The sequence below is a fragment of the Anolis carolinensis genome, chromosome 2 (genome assembly GCF_035594765.1).
Source record: "Anolis carolinensis isolate JA03-04 chromosome 2, rAnoCar3.1.pri, whole genome shotgun sequence".
In the NCBI taxonomy this organism is placed as follows: Eukaryota; Metazoa; Chordata; class Lepidosauria; order Squamata; family Dactyloidae; genus Anolis; species Anolis carolinensis.
Genome location: NC_085842.1, coordinates 42,931,880 through 42,951,419, shown reverse-complemented (window position 1 = coordinate 42,951,419; position 19,540 = coordinate 42,931,880). Strand labels below are relative to the sequence as shown.

At 39.1% G+C, this 19,540-nt stretch overlaps 1 protein-coding gene across 2 annotated transcripts in view; it reads left to right on the top strand.

Annotated features, from left to right (window-relative positions):
• lrig1 (leucine rich repeats and immunoglobulin like domains 1) overlaps positions 1 to 19,540 on the top strand; it is a 174,833-nt gene that overhangs the window by 131,206 nt on the left and 24,087 nt on the right. For both annotated transcript variants that reach the window (XR_010002531.1, XM_008105404.3), the window contains exons 6-9: positions 198 to 341; positions 1,752 to 1,895; positions 6,543 to 6,686; positions 9,266 to 9,346. Coding sequence is in view for 1 of the 2 variants with exons in the window: in XM_008105404.3 (XP_008103611.1) it covers positions 198 to 341; positions 1,752 to 1,895; positions 6,543 to 6,686; positions 9,266 to 9,346 (513 nt within the window). In the remaining variant the exon portion in view is untranslated. The remainder of the gene's footprint in view (positions 1 to 197; positions 342 to 1,751; positions 1,896 to 6,542; positions 6,687 to 9,265; positions 9,347 to 19,540) is intronic.

Genomic DNA, 19,540 nt, shown 5'->3' with positions numbered 1-19,540 from the left:
AATATGTTTGATCAAGATTGAATTTATTCAAGAAGCAGCCCCTGAGGTTACTCTCCCCACTTTTCCAGGCAGCTGTTGTGGGGATCCCTGGTGGAAATGGTTCAATGCCCGGCTGTTGGATGGTGTGTTTGTGAGATTGAGGGCACTGTAAAAGATTAGATTAACCAATATGTGTGGATTTTTTTCTTAAATTTTAGAGAACTAAACCGAAATCGCATTCGTCAGATAGATGGCCTGACATTTCAAGGCCTGGATAGCTTAGAAGTTCTGAAGTTGCAGCGTAACAACATAAGCAAGCTGACAGATGGAGCTTTCTGGGGTCTGGCAAAAATGCAAGTTCTGTAAGTTGAAACATGGTTGTACTGATAAAATATAATCAATCTTTTGGCCCTCTCTTTTCCTGACATATTACTTGTAGAGGCTTGATGAGTAATCCTACCATGTAGCAGCAAAGCTGTAAACATAGGAGATTTATCTCTGAAAGATGTAAATATAGTAGCATCCTTTTGAAACACTTTTGTACACACATATATTAGTATGGCAGTACTTACTACTTACTATGTATGCATAGGAAATATGCTATTAGTTTAGAAGTTAGGAGGAGCAGTAAGAAATTGAGGGATAATAGTCCTCCCTGCAGGGAATTTTGTAGCATTTTAAGATGATGTACATTGGCTTTGATGGACAACAATGTAACAAATACACAAACTTATATTGCAGAATTAGAATACATATTAGGAATAGAAAAATCAACAATTTAATATATGCAAATTATTGACAATATCACATTAAAGCTCTAAAGCGCAGGCCTGCATTTCCCAATTGCCTGTTTTGCTCTTGCAGAATTCTGGGAAATAGAGTTTAGGGAAGCAAAGGACTTCACTGGCTGAGAATTCCAAACACAGACTTGAACTTTAGAACTCTAATGAGATAATGTTGTGTCATATTACTTGCAAAAGTAGCCAAGATTTAGAATCATTGTTAATATAAGTTAACTAATGAAGTGCAAAAGCTGGGTTATATTTGAATATCAAGAACAACAATAATGAGATTATATATAGTTATTTTTTGTACCTTATCTCAGTCATTGATCAAGATTCAAAGCTACAACTATGAAGAAACTAGATAAGATTCTGAAGTCTAAAGATACATCATCAAATACCAAAATATAGTTCTTGGGTATTTACAATTTCTGTGTATAGTTGTTAAAGTTGAACAATGAAGAAATGTAATAGGAAGATAATTAACTAATTTGAAATATGGTGCTAGAACAGAATTCTAGAGATACCATTGACTGCTGAAAAACAAGATTGTTTCTTGAGCAAATTATGTCTGACATCTCCCTGGACGACTAAACTATCGTACTTTGGACATACAATGAAACTGAGCAAATTACTAGAAAAGAAAACTATCATACATGGAAAGAATCAAGGAAGACACAGCTCTGAGTTTGGAAGACCTGAGCAGGCTCTTGGAGGTCTTTAATTCATAGGGTCACTGTAAATCAAAGTTGTCTTGATGAGAAATAACAATAAGAACAACAAACCAGGACAAGACAAACAATAACATACTAAAGCCAATAGTAGTACGAGGAGAAAACTAGTATAACATCCTTGATTTAAAATAAACCAATGAATAATAGAATAATTGACTTGAATGGTTTTTATCAGAAATTTGTCATTGGATGAGTTGTTTTTAAAAATCACTGTTAGCATTGGGTTTATGTGTGATCATCATTGTCTTCTTCCTAGCCACCTGGAGTACAATGCTCTTGCAGAAGTGAACAGTGGCTCCCTGTATGGCCTTGCATCTCTTCAACAGATTCATCTCAATAACAACTTGATATCGCACATCAGCCCTGCTGGATGGAGCTTCTGTCAGAAGCTGACTGAACTGTGAGTTGGTTTACTTGAGTTCCTATATTGGGAGAGAGGCAGGATAAAAATTAAGTATATAAATCAAATATTTTGGGGTTAACAGTCAAAGTGTTCCTGCTACCGGCTATTCATTGGACTGCATCTGAAAACGTTTTGACTGGTACTGATGACACAAATTATGTCTCACCCGTTTTCAATTAACTTCATAGATTGCCCCTTTGTTTTAGGACCCAATTCAAAGCTTACTTTTTCAAACACTAAATAGCATTGGAGTCACATAATTTAATGGGGACTTTGCTTCCGTGTCAACCTACCAGTTACATGAAGGCCATTAACAGATATCCGTCTCCAGATGTAGTCTGTTGCAGTGTGAGAGAAAACTGTCGCACAACAAAACACTGGATAGAGCAGGGGTCCCCAAACTAAGGCCCGGGGGCCACATGCAGCCCATCAAAGCCATTTATCTGGCCCCCACGGCACAAAGGCAGAAGGGGGTTGGGTTAAATGACCCAAGGGTTCTCTTCTTCTCTTCCAACTATTATTATTATTATTATTATTATTATTATTATTATTATTATTATTATTATTAACATTGAGGCTGGGAGGCCATTTGTCAGGGGTGCTTTGCTTGTGCTTTTGGTGCCCAAAGACAGAAGGGGGTTGGATTCAATGGCCCAAAGGGTCTCTTCCAACCTTATTTTATTATTATTATTATTATTATTATTATTATTATTATTATTATTATTATTACTTGGTGGCCAACTATAGTCCGGACCTCCAACGGTCCGAAAGATCGTGAACTGGCTCCCAGTTCAAAAAGTTTGGGGACCCCTGGGATAGAGAATGATTCCCCTGCCCAGAAATTATGCATGACACCAACCTTACATTCCTCAGATGCCAGACAAAACCTTTTTTACTTTTCCAGGCAGTGTAAAAGGTTTTACTGTTTTAAATATTTAAAACTTTTATTTTTAATTGTGTGTTAGGGTTTTATGTGTTCTTTCTGTTTAATTTTTGTTGAACTGCCTTCAGCTATTGCCTAAAAGGGTGTGTGTGTGTGTGTGGGGGGGGGGGGGGGGTAAGGTAGGGGATGAATAAAAGGGTGTATATGGATGGGTTGGAAAATATTAGAGTGTGACACTGGGTGAACTCTTAGCCAGTGGTTGTTCTTTCTCAGACGTTGTGTAAAACGTTACCCATTACTTGCATATGAAAACACTTCCTTAACAATGTAACAGTTGGCATCCTCATTCATTTACATGGTGCCTACGTCTTTTCTTACTCCTTGTTTTTACATTGGAGAAGTGTTATGCTCCACTGGGATTCAGTGAGATTGCAGCCATATTTTTTTGAATAAAAATGCATCAAAATACATAAAAAAGAATTAAGCTAAACAAAGTTCCTATAGGACAAACCATAGCTCTAATTCTTGTTTGCTCTTACTCAGTTCCATCCTGTAGGTAATGAGAATTGGGAAAAGTATTTTACATATTTTTATTAAAGTACAGTAGAGTCTCACTAATCCAAGCTAAACGGGCCGGCAGAAGCTTGGATAAGCGAATATCTTGGATTATAAGGACTGATCAAGGAAAAGCCTATTAAACATCAAATTAGGTTATGATTTTACAAATTAAGCACCAAAACTTCATGTTATACAACAAATTTGACAGAAAAAGTAGTTCAATACGCAGTAATGTTATGTTGTAATTACTGTATTTACGAATTTAGCACCAAAATATCACGATATATTGGAAACATTGACTACAAAAATGGCTTGGATTATCCAGAGGCTTGGACAAGCGAGGCTTGGATTAGTGAGACTCTACTGTATTTGGATTTAGGGACATTTCTATAAAATGTTTCATTTGCAAATGAACACATAGGTAAAGGTAAAGGTTTTCCCCTGACATTAAGTCTAATCATGTCTTTCTCTGGGGGTTGGTGCTTATCTCAATTTCTAAGCCAAAGAGCTAGCATTGTCCATAGACCTCTACAAGGTCATGTTGCCGGCATGACTGCATGGAGCGCTGTTACCTTCCCGCCAGAGCGGTACCTATTGACCTACTCACATTTGCATGTTTTCTAACTGCTAAGTTGGCAGATTCTGGGGCTAACAGGGGGAGCACATCCTGCTCTTTGGATTCGAACCGCCGACCTTTTGGTCAGCAAGTACAGCAGCTCAGTGGTTTAATCCGCTGCACCATCGGGGAGTCCAATGAACACATACAATTTTGCTATTTCACATTTCAATTAATTTGTCAGGAAACAGTATCCTTCATCAATATGGTTTCTTGAAGATGTAGAATGGCTGTCGGACCAACTTTTATCTTCAAAAGTGGACAGAAAGAAAAGAGAACTGTGGTATCTATCTAAATGTGTGCAAACACATGCATCTTTCCAGTCACTTGTAGTCATATTGATGGATACTCTGAAATTGGCTTTTGTCTGCCTCTAGATGATGTCAGAAAAGAAACATGCCTCTGCCAGTTCTGACAGAAATCCCCATGCTGCATATCAAAGGAAATATTTTTTTTCCAGCCAAGTTTAGCATTACCTGTTAGCATTTGATTTCTCCTTCCCTCACAACCACCTTGAAAATTCTTTCATCACAGGTGAGGACATAATTTTGACTAGGTGCCATTTCTGCATAGTTCAAGATTACAGCCTTTTTAAGCAAATGTGTGCTGCCCTATGCCTTCTTGAAACCCATTAATATCTTATGAATTTATTGTGATGCTTTTACTAGCACTATTATCACTTTTGTTCACATTTACAGGAGACGCAGAGTATATTTGCCAAAAAACCCCAACATTCAAAGTACTTGAAAATGTGTTTGTTTTGACTTAAATTCTAACATGTCAAAGAAGATTCCACCTGAACATTAGGAATAGCTCTGAGAGTTGTTCAGCAGTGGAACCCTCTGCTCCAGACTGTGGTAGAGGTGTCTTCTTTGGAGGCTGTTAAGCAGAGGCTGGATGGCCATCTGTCGGGGGTGCCTTGAATGTGATTTTCCTGCTTCTTGGCAGGGGGATGGCCCACAAGGTTTCTTCCAACTCTACGATTCTATGATTCTGTGTGCTGTTAACTTCCTTGTTTACCCGTGATGTTTTTCTCACTCAGAGCACTGAGCATGTTGGTTAGAGCAAAAACTGCAAGAAAAATATGGAAGTTTAGAAGGGAGAAAATTATATATTGTTTCTTCTGCTACATTATAACAGAAGTAGAATAATTCATGAAACTGAGGTGTCTGCTAGCAATGTCCTCTTCTTTGCAAAATTTTTGTTGTCTCCTCACACAGTGAATCACTCTGAAGAAACTAAGCCATAACTACTCAGTGGCAAGTTCCACAGTGTAATAAAGTTTCAAAGTGGTGGCTAATGTAAAATAACCCTTTTACAGCAGGCAAGACAAGCATTATAGTACTTGAAAGAACCCCCAAATTCGTACGGTGTGGAATTAAACAAGAGCCCTTTTGTACTTCTGGGTCAATAGTGCTCTCGCTGTTGTGCTGCTCAGAGATTTCCCTGGAGAAACACATTCAAAGATCAGAAGTGTGTTATCAAAAGTACACCTTCCCTTAAGGGAGAAAAAGATTAGAAAACTGTAATTGCTTTTACCTCATAATTAGTAATTTGTTCCATAATTGGTGCTCCACTTTGTTCTCTTGGGTAGAAGAAACAAATAAAGACTGCAAGCTTTCACAAGCTGGCAGGACTGAGCAGCAGTAGAATAGCATCAGAAAATATCTGCTTCATTTTTTTAATGACAAACTCTGAGGGAGCTTTGTATCCTCCCAAGTGCCATTGTGTAATAAGCTTATATGTATGCAGCAAATGACAGCTTCTATTGTTCCATGTGCTTAGTATGAGGAGATGATGCTCAAAGGTCCCCAGAAATCAAAAAAGCCCACTGCAACCCTACACCCACCCCCTCCCTAAGAAAACTTGGGGGCATAAAAGTGGACAATTTCATTTCCATACCCTCTTGGAAAATATTCTGATTAGTTATTTAAAAATAATACTATGGTATTGTCGAAGGCTTTCATGGCTGGAATCACAGGGTTGTTGTGTGTTTTCCGGTCTGTATGGCCATGTTTCAGAAACATTCTCTCCTGACGTTTTGCCTATATCTATGGCAGGCATCCTCAGAGGCTGTGAGGTATATTTGAAAAGATATATTTTTTCAGAGGTTGTGAGGTATATTTTTTCCAGGATGCCTGCCATAGATGAAGGTGAAACGTCAGGAGAGAGTTCTTCTGGAACATGGCCATACAGCCCAGAAAACAAACAACAACCCAATACGATGGTATTTGCTTGGACTAGTCTAAAAGTAGTACTTTCTTTGAAGCTAAGCAAGCCTTGGCTTCAAAAATATCTGAGTGTGTGCGGAGGATTGGAAACATTGCACATGAACAATCAGATTCCTAGCGGAACTGCTGGGGTTGTAATATAAATATAACAGCAAAGTAATATACTCTCTGGTTTGTTGTCATTTGTAAACACTTTCCTGCTTTGAGAATATGTATCCTCTTTATAGTGAAGGTGACAGTGACATTAATTGTGTAATTATTTCCCTCAAGACATAGATGTTAAGATACAAAGTGTTGCTGCTGGGAATAGATAACATAGAACTTGAGCTCCAAATCTCTGTCCTTCTTTTTTCCAGGTCATTGTCTTTTAACAACCTAACCAGACTGGATGAAGGAAGCTTAGCTGACCTGGGAGGACTACAAATACTCCAGCTCAGCCACAATTTCATCAGCCATGTTGCAGAGGGAGTCTTCAAGGGACTCAAAAGCTTGCGCGTTTTGTACGTGTTTCAGGTTTTCCCTTTTTTTGGCCAGGTTAGCCTCTAAGGTATTAAAAGTGATTGGTTCTGATATTTGCATATGTTCTTTCTTAATAACACCCAAGTTTAAACATGTAGTTGAAAATTGAGAGATGACTTTTGCTCATTGAATGACCCTCTTCTCATCTTAGAAAGAATCCTGGGTCTGAGTTTGATGTGACAAGGGAAAACCTCCCACTGTTATTCTACTACTAAATTATTTGTCTTCAGTTTGGATGTAAAAGACTTCATGATGATGTAGTTGTTTCTTCTTCTTTTTCCCACAATTTATCTTGGCGCTTAATGCCTTCAGATTATGCATGCACAATTACTAATCCTCCTATGCCTTGAAATTCTTAGTTCTAGTTTTCCAGTGTGATTTTGCATCTTAGGCAGTGTACATGTAGAATTTTCTTTTTGGAAATAAATAAATAAATTGAGGTAAATTACCAACACTTAATACTTCTTTAATATATAAACAAATCATTTATACAAAACTTTGTTTAGAGTTTTGGATTTAATTGAAAGGAAACCAGAGTGTTGCTCCTTAGTTACCACAGTGGGCAGTTACTTATTCTTTCCATTGAGCTGAGGGAGGAAGCGCTTTATGTTTCTTTGCCTTTCCCAGAACCACTTTTCAATCCCATGCATGCTTTCAAAAAAGCTCTTCTCCTAGGCAGCTGGCACAGAAAAGAACGAAAGGCTTTTCTAAACTGAAAAAACGTGTTTGGATTGCAGCTAATTCTTGGTCGCCTTTTGTATTCAAGTGCCCAAAGAGCAAAGGGAGGGTGGAGAGCAAGTTCTAATTGAATCAAGAGGAAAGCCCATCGGGTCCTGCACCTGGTGAAAAAGAGCTGGGCATGCTTTAATTATGGTCTATTGTTGAGAAGCCTTTGGTGGGTGTGAAACTGCTGAAATGCGAAGCTATTCAAATAGAGGTCAGGCCCAGGGACCTCACAGCAGAATGATTAACAAGGCAGTATGCTTTCAGGGCCAGCCAGCCAGAAAGAATAGGGAATTGGCAACAGGGGCTGGGAGAAAAGCAAAGAGAATGCAAAGAAAACTGGACTAGAATACTGAGTCCCTATACTTTTTTGTGTGAAAGTATGCTTTGCCCCTTTTCCTTGGTATTAAAAGACATCTCTGGCTCCTTTAGAAAAAATTAGCATAGCAACCAACTATGCTTTCTCTTTTTCTCTTCCCCCACTTATAGAAGATGTAGTGCAAATCTCAGTTGACAAAAATAAATACATAAATGGTGTAATGCAGTAATGTTAGTTGCACATTATATTCCCATTTACGGAAGGATATCATTTCTTGCTCCTTCAAAGATTGATGTACAGGAGCAGAACTGGAAGGTAAATTGGTTATGTACTTAATTGAAGTGAAAATTGCTGGTTTAAGATCAAAATACAAAATTCACATAAGAGCATGTTGGCTAGCCAAAATGCACAGAATATATCATACAAGCTTTTAAAGGTTCCCTGGCTTATTTCATCAAGCAAAAAATGTTTGAAATCATGAAGGAGGAGAAAGGCGTCAATAGTAGAGTCACAGTTTGTATTGTAGTTCAGCTGTTTTGGAGGAATCTCAGTGCAGGCAAGCACCACATCCCTTCTTGGCCGTGTTGGGATCAGGGACAAAGGGCAAGAAAAGGCAGGTAATAACATTTCAACTCCATTAGCAACAGAAAAGTAACTTTCCTAGAGATCCAGGTTGTTCTTGTCCTATGCAAAGCTAATTACTGAGCTGAGTAATTAAGGAGAGTAAGGAGATAAGACAGTAAGGAGATAACTGTGCTGAGCAAAAGCCTGTTGCCTAGGTTGGCAGCTTCCAAGGTCCTTTCAAGTTATCGTGATTTGATTGTGACATACATTGCTCTTTCTCTGATTTCCAAGTAATTGAAATAAAGCTCACTTTATTCTTTTGCTGTAACACTGGGAGGAGAAAAAACCAAATTTCACTGTAGCCAGCAGAAGCTTCACTTTAGAAGTTTTCTTTGAAAAGAAAAAAACTGAGGTGTAAAGGTCTAGTCAGCCAGAGTTAATTACAGTGTTCCCTCACTACTTCGCGGTTCACTTTTTGCGGATTCGCTGTTTTGCGGTTTTTCAGTAAACTCTAAAAGACTATTATAAATCATAAAAATTACAATTTACAGCCTAAGGAAGGGAGGAAGGAGAAGCCAAAGGGAGAGAAAAGGAGCCCAAGCGGCAACGGGAGGAGAAGGAGGTGATTTATCCACACACAACTGGTTGATAAAGACTTAAAATAGTGTATAACTACTAAAATAATGTATAAATATTAAAATTAATATAGCGTCCCTACTTTGCAGATTTTCGCTTATTGCGAGTGATCCTGGAACCTAACCCCAGCAATAAGTGAGGGAACACTGTACTTTTGTTTTTTCCTACAAGGACTGGGTAGTTCTGACAAATGCTTTATGCTGTAGAGACAAAAGAGGGAGGCCTTTGGTAAACTCTCCTTAAAGGTTGCCCTTCCACTCTTTTGACTCACAAACTGGGAAACTGATTGGAAGCTTTCTTTTGTCTTCTTCTCTGCAGGGATCTGGATCATAATGAGATTTCAGGCACAATAGAAGACATCAGTGGGGCCTTTACAGGCCTGGAACACTTAAGCATGCTGTGAGTATCTCAGATGTTTTGTGTCTTTGAAAGAGTTTTCGTTTTTGTAAAAAAAAAATCCTTTCCTCTTTTTTATGTACTTCATTCAACATATCTTCTTGTTGTCGGATGGGAAAAGTTGAAAAATCTATTGAAACCATGGTTGCATATAGGCTTTTTCAATAAATGGGAGTGTGTAACTACTTTTTATTAGCAGAACATTTCTTAGTAGCAAACCCAGCATTATTTCAGAGGCAAGATTTTTTTGGGAGGGGGCAGGGGTTTGCTTAGTTTGTTCTAAATAATTATGTCATCATATAACTGCTGCCTCAGTCTTTTGAACCAAGTCTCTGATGAGAGAGCATAAAATGAGCTGAGTTTTGGGAGTCATTCTTGATTCCTTGATGGTTGTTTATTAGAGCTTGAGAGGAGGTCATGTGCTCACTCAAATCACATGGTCTTTTGGGACAGGGCTTCTGCTGAGTCATCAACTTGCTTGAGGATGGATCCAGGAGCCACTAACTCTATAGCTGAATCTTTGATACTTTAGCTTTTTGATTCAGTCTCTGATGGCCAGTGGCAGACAGTTCTGTCAGTGCATTTAACCAAAGCTCTCTTAACAGGCAAGGCCAGTACACATTTTTCATGAGTGTTTAGCGGGGGGAGTTTTGAACGATAAGTTTGGAGTTTTGCTCTAGTGCCTACTTAAGACTACTGAATATGGAAGGTAAGGGAACTTCTGTAATCACCTACATCAGCTGATCTAGTACATCATCATCATCATCATCATCATCTTCATTTCTATCCCGATCTTCTCACCCCACAGGGGACTCAGAGCGGCGTACAACATACATTTAGGCAAAAATTCAATGCCTCATTATACAAAGCAAATAAAATCAATCAAAACAATCAACATCTATATATATAAAAGAGTGATGGCATCACGGCGACCCACAAAACAACAAAACTACAGGCCCCCCAACCTCGAAATTTGACAACACAACCCATCACCCACGCCTCAGGGTTGATACAACAAAAAGAAAAGAAAAAGAAAGTCCTAATTAGAGGGAGAGCAATAATTGTTTTTATCCAATTGCTGCCAGTTTAGAGGGCTAATCTCTGCCCACTTGGTCGCCTAGCAACCAATTCAGCCAAAGGACATCCAGGATTCAGTTAGGGGACAGGCAGATTTAGGCCTCACTTAGGCTTCTTCCACAGATTATCTAATTTGCACTGGATTATATGGCAGTGTAGATTCAAGGCCCTTCTACACAGCTATATAACCCATTTATAATCTTATATTATCTGCTTTGCACTGGATTATCTCGATTCTACACTGCCATATAATCCACTTCAGTGTGCATTTTATACCGCTGTGAAGAAGGGGCCTCATATAATTCAGTTCTAAGCAGATAATTTAAGATTATCAATATACAGTAGAGTCTCACTTATCCAACATAAACAGGCCGGCAGGATAAGTGAATATGTTGGATAATAAGAAGGGATTCAGGAAAAGCCGATTAAACATCAAATTAGGTAATCGTTATACAAATTAAGCACCAAAACATCATATTATACAACAAATTTGACAGAAAAGGTATTCCACGCGCAGTAATGTTATGTAGTAATTACAGTAGAGTCTTACTTATCCAACACTCGCTTATCCAATGTTCTGGATTATCCAACGCATTTTTGTAGTCAATGTTTTCAATATATCGTGATATTTTGGTGTTAAATTCATAAATACAGTAATTACTACATAGCATTACTGCGTATTGAACTACTTTTTCTGTCAAATTTGTTGTATAACATGATGTTTTGGTGTTTCATTTGTAAAATCATAACCTAATTTGATATTTAATAGGCTTTTCCTCAATGCCTCCTTATTATCCAACATATTCGCTTATCCAACATTCTGCCAGCCCGTTTATGTTGGATAAGTGAGACTCTACTGTACTGTATTTACAAATTTACCACTAAAATATCACAATGAATTTAAAACACCGACTACAAAAACATTGATTATGAAAAGGCAGACTGCGTTGGATAATCCAGAACATTGTATAAGCAAATGTTGGATAAGTGAGATTCTACTTTGATATGAAATAATTTCTGGGATAGAATAATGCAGAACAATATAATCTCTAAAACCAGGACAGTAAATAAAGAAATAAAGTAAATAAAGCAGTGAAATTGGAAATTCCACAAAGGAAACAATCAGGGCCAGCTAACACCTCCCAAGAAAGGATTCTTCCAGAAAGGAAGCTGAGAAGGCAGTGAAGCACTGTGTATTACCAAAGTCATTATTATTAATATCATTATTATTATTATTATTATTGTTGTTGTGTTGCGGTCAACCGTGAAAATGAATACAATCTGGCTACAAGTATTCAAAAACACTAAAATCAGAATATATAAAAATTAATGTGGTATAATAAAACAGAACAATACAATCTCTAAAATCAGAACACTAAATAAAGAACAACACTCTGAAAACAGGGGAATTCCACACAGGAAACAATCAGGGCCAGCTAACACCTCCCAACAAAGTATTCCCATCATCAAAGACTGGCAAATCCTCTGTTTTCTTAGGGCCACAGACATTAGAAGCACATAAAATATCGCAAACAACACCACTCTGAAAACAAGGGAATTCCAGACAGGAAACAATCAGGGCCAGCTAACACCTCCCAACAAAAAAATCACTCAGAGGAAACAGCCAGGCTTTAAAGCTGCAAGGCCATTACATCCTAATCATTTTTCCTAATTGCAGCATTCATACTTGCCTCCAAGAGACAAAAAAAACCAAAAACAAAAACAATCAGAAATATTGTATATTCACAATTTTTAGGAAATAATATCCCCTGATGGCGCAGCATGTTAAAGCGCTGAGCTGCTGAACTTCTGGACCGAAAGGCCGTAGGTTTGAATTGGGGGAGCGGAGAGAGCCCCCATTGTTAGCCCCAGCTTCTGCCAACCCAGAAGTTCAAAAAACATGCAAATGTGAGTGCATCAATAGGCACTGCTCCGGTGGGAAGGTAACGCCGCTCCATGCAGTCATCCCACATGACCTTGCAGGAGTCTATGGACAACGCCGGCTCTTCGGCTTAGAAATGGAGATGAGCACCAACCCCCAGAATCAGACATGACTGGACTTAACATCAGGGGAAAATGTTTACCCTTTACCTTAACTACCACCAATTCCTCAGTACTTTATTTCCCATACCACCATACTTCACCACAGCAACGCGTGGCCGGGCACAGCTAGTATAATTATACAATTTAAAACCATCAACATTAAGATATTAAAACATAAAAACAACATCTAGATATACCCTACTAGGCCCCCTTCCCCATCATGATCTTAAGGTCTTCTTTGGCCCTCTTGGATGGTACTGGGGCATAAGGTTTTCTTAGACAGATTGGAGCAAACTGCCCTGGATGAGAAGCACATGGGATATTCCTGAGGAGGAGTTGAGTGCCAAACACAGAAGATTGAAGGAACGTGGTACACAGACATAGGACCAGGGATCATTCTCTAAGTTTGGAGCTGCATAATTGTTTTGAAGCATCCTCTCCCTCTCCCTCCCTCCCTCCCTCCCCGCCTCTCCCTCTCCCTCTCCCTCTCCCTCTCCCTCTCCCTCTCTCTCCCTCTCTCTCTCTCTCTCTCTCTCTCTCTCTCTCTCTCTCTCTCTCTCTCTCTCTCTCAATAACAATGAAGAATGGCTACTAGAACAATAGTACTTGTCCTCAGAGAATGTGCAGGTGGCCTTAGAAGATTCAGCACATGAAATGACCCTTGAGAATCCTCAGAGAAGATGTGTAGTTGTGGTAGGGGCTCCATGTTTAGGGGAACAGAAACAGTGGTTTATGGGTCTAGCAGGATGACCTGAAAGGCATGCTGTCCCCTGGAGTGAAACATCTGTGATGTAACAGAGAGATTGACAAAATTCATCAAGTCCACTGACAGTTACCCATTCTTTTTATTCCCCTTTAAGTAACTATCATGAGTTGGATTAGAAAGAAGAAGAGGCCAAGCTAGCCAGGTGATGCTATACAGAGGGAAGCTCATATTAGGGGCATTTGCAGATAGACATTGAAAAAACAAAAGAGAAAGCCCTCATTACTATCTTTTGGAATGCATTTGATTTGCTCATTAGGTCTTTGTATCCTTTTGCTGGTCTTTTGGGAGACAATACTTCTTATGATATTTCCTTTTGGTGTAGAAATCAGGAGCTGGAGAGAATGTTAGTATTTCACTTAAGGCACCAAAGGGTGAGCTGCTGTTGTTAGCAGCTCACCCTTTGGTGAAAGCTCTTTTTGTTTAATCTTTAAATGCATCTGGTGTGATTAGACACACCACACATGCTCGCGCGCACACACACTTTTTCTCACTACTTAACTTTAGACCATAATTGTTTGATTATTGGTGTTTTATTCCTCAGTGCATACCACCTTTCAAAAACTAACTTTCATATAGCAACCATCACTTTTCGTCAGGCCGGATTTTGTGTTTAAACTGTCAGCCCAGCAGGCGTTTAACCGTATTAGCATAAGGAGGGAGGAGGGTTGTGAGTGTGTGGGATAGACACTTAGGTGGAAACCTTCAAATGAATTAATAATTACCTCAGTGCTTTGGAGATTGCTTTAAAAGCTGTTCCCCTTTTGATCTGTTGTGGATAAGCTGCTGAAAGGGTTTCGCAAAGAGTACTGCAGTGCCTTGTTCAGCATATTGAAGGTGTTAAACTGGGAGAAAGGGGCAGGCCAAGTCACTAGCCTTCTTTGAATTATAGATGAGGTTCTCCACAATAGAGAAAGCTGGCCTAAATTAAAACATTGCTTCTGAAGTGATAAGAGAACTACGCTGGCACAAAAGTACATGAGTGGAATCACTGGGGAGCCACAAGCCTCCCTCTCAGCCCACCTCCATATTAGACGTTTTGTTTATATATGTAAAATATTAATATCTCTCTTGTTAGAGAATAAATTGACAACTACAAAGAGATCAAATACAATTCTGTTTTTTACATAAAATAAAACATGAACCAAAAACCACATTGAAATTACAGCTGAAAACTTCTCTGTGATTTAAATCTGTTTCAAATCAGAAAGTAAAATTTCAGCCAGATTGAACAAAGTGATCCCCCCCCCCCCCGCTCAATGGTATTCAGAAATACAACTTAAACCCCCTCCCCATAACCTCCCCCTCCTCTATAACCAAACCTTTAAAAATACAAATACATTAAATACATTAAAAACACAGTTGACCTTTTCCTGAATCAAGCCAAATCCTCTATCAAAGTGTTATAATGTACTTCTATTCTAATCACTTTAACTTGCTAAATATAAAGAAATATGGTTAAAATTAATATCTATCATGAAACAGATTTCAAGTTAATGCCCTCCTTTCCTCCTTCCGTGCCTTCTTTTTTGTCCTGAGTGGCATTTATCAGTAACATGAGGGGACCTGAAATATGTGACACACCTGCCATTTTGATTGCTTGAGGTGGAGCGGACTGGTGACAGGCATTTTAATAAGTGCTTCCTGCAAAAACTTCTCTGCAGAGAGTGCTGTGGCCATTTTTTATAGGACCTTACTGGAAAAGCTGTCTGCCACCATCAAAAACAACCTCTGTTAACTATACACATGTATGTGGTAACTGTTTCTTTGAGTTTTACCTTTAGAAGCATTATCTAACTTGCTTTTTCCCATTCAGTTGCATGAGTGCTGCTTCTTCTCCTTTCCTCTCTTTCCGATAGTTCTCTTCTTTTAGAGAGTCCTAAAAATAATCAACACAAATGCCAAGAAATCTCTTGTCAGAAATTTGGTTCTCCCACAGATTTGTAGTTCTCGATATTCCTGCGAGGAAACCCGTGATAATTAAATAATTTTTTAAAAGAATATCAAGTTTGTACAGTGACTACACTGAAGTACAGCTCAGCTCTGGAGCAAACGGAATAGCCTCTTCTCCAGACATTACCCTTCTCAGAAATTGGGAATATTACTTTGGGGGACTACAGCTCCCAGGAACTACCAAATGACCACTAGAAGTAACTGTTCTGAGTTCTGGTCTTTGTTAACAACAACAACAACAAAAGATAAACTGTATCTAATGTGCGGTCAATTTTGAAGGACAGATAATGAATTTGTTAAGATTTTTCAAGTTGCTCCTTTTAGGATTAACCTGAGGAGCAGGTTGAAGCTCAAGCATAGCAAAGACTTTTGTTGGTTTGCCTGAAAGAGCTGCTTAATTTAGCCAAGATACAGTTTTCTTAGCATTGTGTTGTCGAAGGCTTTCATGGCTGGAACCACAGGTTGATGTGTGTTATCCGGGCTGTATGGCCATGTTCCAGAAGTATTCTCTCCTAACGTTTCGCCTACGCCTATGGCAGGCATCCTCAGGTTGTGGGGCTGTATGGAACATTGCCAACTCTTTCATTTGTTCCGTTAGCTTTGGCTGGATGTGGCTAACAACCAGTATGCAATGGAAGACATTATCTTAAGGATAAAGGGTGTGATCTTACTGAAATTGGATAGACATGCAGAATACTTAATATAAACTGCTGAAACTATTTTTCAGCTTTTCTTACAAGCTGTTTCAACCGTTACTCACAGCTCTCTAAACTGTGTATATCTCCAACAGTGTCACAACACTGATATTATCAAGGCCACTGAAAACCAGCAAAACATTTTTGGTTGTTGTTTGCATTGGTAAAGGAGATTATTATTAAAGTGACTAGCTTTTATTTATTGGCCAGGCAGAATAGCAGTGAATAGCCTTGCAACCTCAAAGACTGGCCATTTTCTTCTTATACGAATCCTTGCTTAGTGAGCTGAAATACAATGGAATAAGCTTGCTATTTGGAAGGCTGGGTACTTGCATTCTAGGGGAATGGTTTTTTTGCCAACTTGAATTGCACTGAATAGCCTTGCTGCTTCAAAGCCTGGCCGCTTTCTATATAGGGGCATCCTTCGTTGGCCAGGTTGAATGGGACGGAGTAGCCTTGTGGCTTCAAAACCTGAGGTTTTCTATCTAGGGGAAATCTTGGTTGGCCAGGTTGAACAGCACTGAATAGCCTTGTTGTTGCAAGCCTGGCAGCTTTCTACCTTGTGGAATTCTTGGTTGGCCAGGTTGAATAGCAATGAATAGTCTCAGTGTGGCAAGTATAAATGCTGCAGTTAGTCACCTTGATTCGCATTTAATAGCCTTGCAGTTTCAAAGCCTGGCTGCTTCCTGGCTGGGCTAATCCTTTGTTGGGAGGTGTTAGCTGGTCTTGGTTGTTTCCTTTCTGGAATTTCCCTGTTTTCAGAGTGTTGCTCTTTATTTACTATCCTGATTTTAGAGATTATATTGTTCTGTATTATTATACCACAGTAATTATTATATATTATATTTATAATCATATATTATCTGCTTAGAACTGGATTCTATGAGGCCCCTTCTACACAGCTGTATAAAATCCACACTGAACTGAATTATATGGCAGTGTGGACTCAAGATAATCCAGTTCTAAGCAGCGTTGCTGTGGCATAGGAAGCAGCCTGGCTTTGAAGCTGCAAGGCTTTCAGTGTTAATCAAGCTGGGCAACAAAGGGGTTTATATATCTGTGGAATGTCCAGTGTGGGGGAAAGAACTCTTGTGTGCTTGAGGCAGATGTGAATGTTGCAATTGATCTCCTTGATTAGCATTGAATAGCCTTGCAGGTTCAAAGTCTGGCTGCTTACTACCTGGGGGAATCGTTTATTGGGAGATGTTAGCTGGCTTTGATTGTTTCCTGTCTGGAATTCCCATTTTGGACCCTCCAGGTGTTTTGGACTTCAACTCCCACAATTCCTAACAGCCTCACGACCCTTCCTTTCCCCTCTGGGCCTGAGGCTGAGGAATTGTGGGAGTTGAAGTCCAAAACACATGGAGGGCCTAAGTTTGCCCATGCCTGTTGTAGATGCACCCTGCTTCTCCCTCCCACAAAAACAGAGGTCAGGGGCCTTCCCCTGGGTTTCGGGGGTGGCTGGGTCCATGCCTCGTTAAGAAATGACCTGAAGTGCTGGCCTTTCCCCATTGCCCGGATGGAGGCTGAAAGAGGAAACAAACAGACCAAGCCCCCCCCCCCCCCCCCCCGGCGCTCGCTTGGAACTCCAACAACCAGAAGCCTTAGTATGTCCAAGGGACAGGAATGCTGGGAAATGAAGTCCAAACCACAGGGCCACCACAAACACAGCTCAAGGCTATGGGATCCTTGCGTCAGTAATAAAAATATATAGGATTTTACTGGGACTGAAAGGGGACCTCTTATTCAGGTACTTTCTGCAGTGATACCTTTTCCTAAGTCACCCTGGACTCCATGGCTAGGCTTCTCTTCCCTCGCAACGGTTGGTGCGTTATTTTTCCCTCGCATGGGGGGGGGGGGAGGGGGGGAATTAGCACATGGTCATCTACATTTCTAAGCCGAAGAGCTGGCGTTGTCCGTAGACACCTCCAAGGTCATGCGGCCGGCATGACTGCATGGAGCGATTAACAGTATAGCTAGTCTATATATAGATATAGATATAGATATAGATATATATATATATATATATATATATATATATATATATATATATATATATAAGTTTTTATACAGTCATTGCTGCTTAGACCAAATTTTGACTTTTGCATTGTTAGAGAAGTTGACACTTAAAGTTCACCTTGCCAGAAGTGCAATAACTGGAGGCACTTTTAAAATTGCTTAACATCCATTTATTATATGTATAATGTAATCAGTATGGTCTATTTTACTTTTATAGTATATTTGGAAACTGTCATGATAAATATTCCTTTGATTTTGATTATTATCTATAGCTACAAAATGATTGTGTAATTATATTTTGAATCATGAAATGTCTGTATGTCTGTATGGGGAAAAGTGGGAAAGGGATTATTATTATTTTTATTGTTTTATGCATTTATAACTCACCTTTCACAAAATTATGGGAATCAAGATGGCTAGCACTCACTATATTTTAAAGCAATATGATTTCACTCCTTTTAAAAAATCACCACACATTTTATGTTGTCTTATGATTTGGATGAAGCTGGCTTTCCTTCTTTCTTTGTGTGGCTTGTTTATGGAGGTCGCACTGGGTTAAGCAGCAACACTGCATGGTGTATTCTTTTCCATAAGAACAGATCTGATTGGTGGGGTCTAAATATTGCCGAGCTGAAAGATCTTGTGCAATTTGAATTTCCAAAGCTTCACAGGCTTCTTCATTAGGTAGAAATGGCATAATAGCATGTAGGGAAAAGAAAGGTACCATCATCTATCACATTTACCTTGATATTATTGGAAGTATTTTTACGCTCAAGGTCAGGTCACTCCATGGCAACAAATAAACAAGAAGCAAAGGCAGTGTAATAGAGGCAATATAATTTGGCATTTCAACTTTGAAATATCCCCCAAATGTTTTTGCATCTATCTTCAGGCCACTATGATAGAAAAGTACAGCTAGTTTCTTGAGAAATTATCTGTATTGCCAAATATGAAAACTAACATAAGCACTGGAACAGGCAGAGTACATCCGTTGAAGCTGTATCAAGTTGCTTTCCCTGGTGCTGGAAGGATTAAACTGTCAGGAAAAAAAAAAAACAGTTTCCTATATATATACTCTACTTCTTTATGTGTAGGATCCCACTGTTCGCTGCTAAATTAAGCATCTTCATACAAAAAACATTATGGGATAAATGTGTTCACCTTAAAACCAAGAAAAAAACCCCCAATATCCATTTTTGGGTGCCCACCTTTTTTTAATCAACCAAAAGGTGTGCACCATGCTACCTTTTGAAGCTTTACAGATTTCTTCTTGAGTCAAAAATGGTAATAAACAATGTAGTGGAAAGAAAGGTATACTGTGGTCCTGGCATCTAACGTGATTCATTCTATGGTTCTATGAATCTCTGTGTTGTATGCTGTTTTAGTACATTGCCTACTGTGCAGTCCTGTTTTGAAATACAGTAGTTACATCTGTACAAGCTTTCCAGTACATTGAGGCAACACTTTGAGATACTGCTGACCTTCCTAAAGTGCTGCCAAATACTAATGATTTCACAGATGAGTATCTTAGAATACCTGATGAGATATATAGCAAAATAGAGCACTATACCAATAAAAGGCAGCTTTGCATTTTGTGAGAGGTCATAATTCACAAATACATTTTTGTACTACTTACCTGCAGTCCCA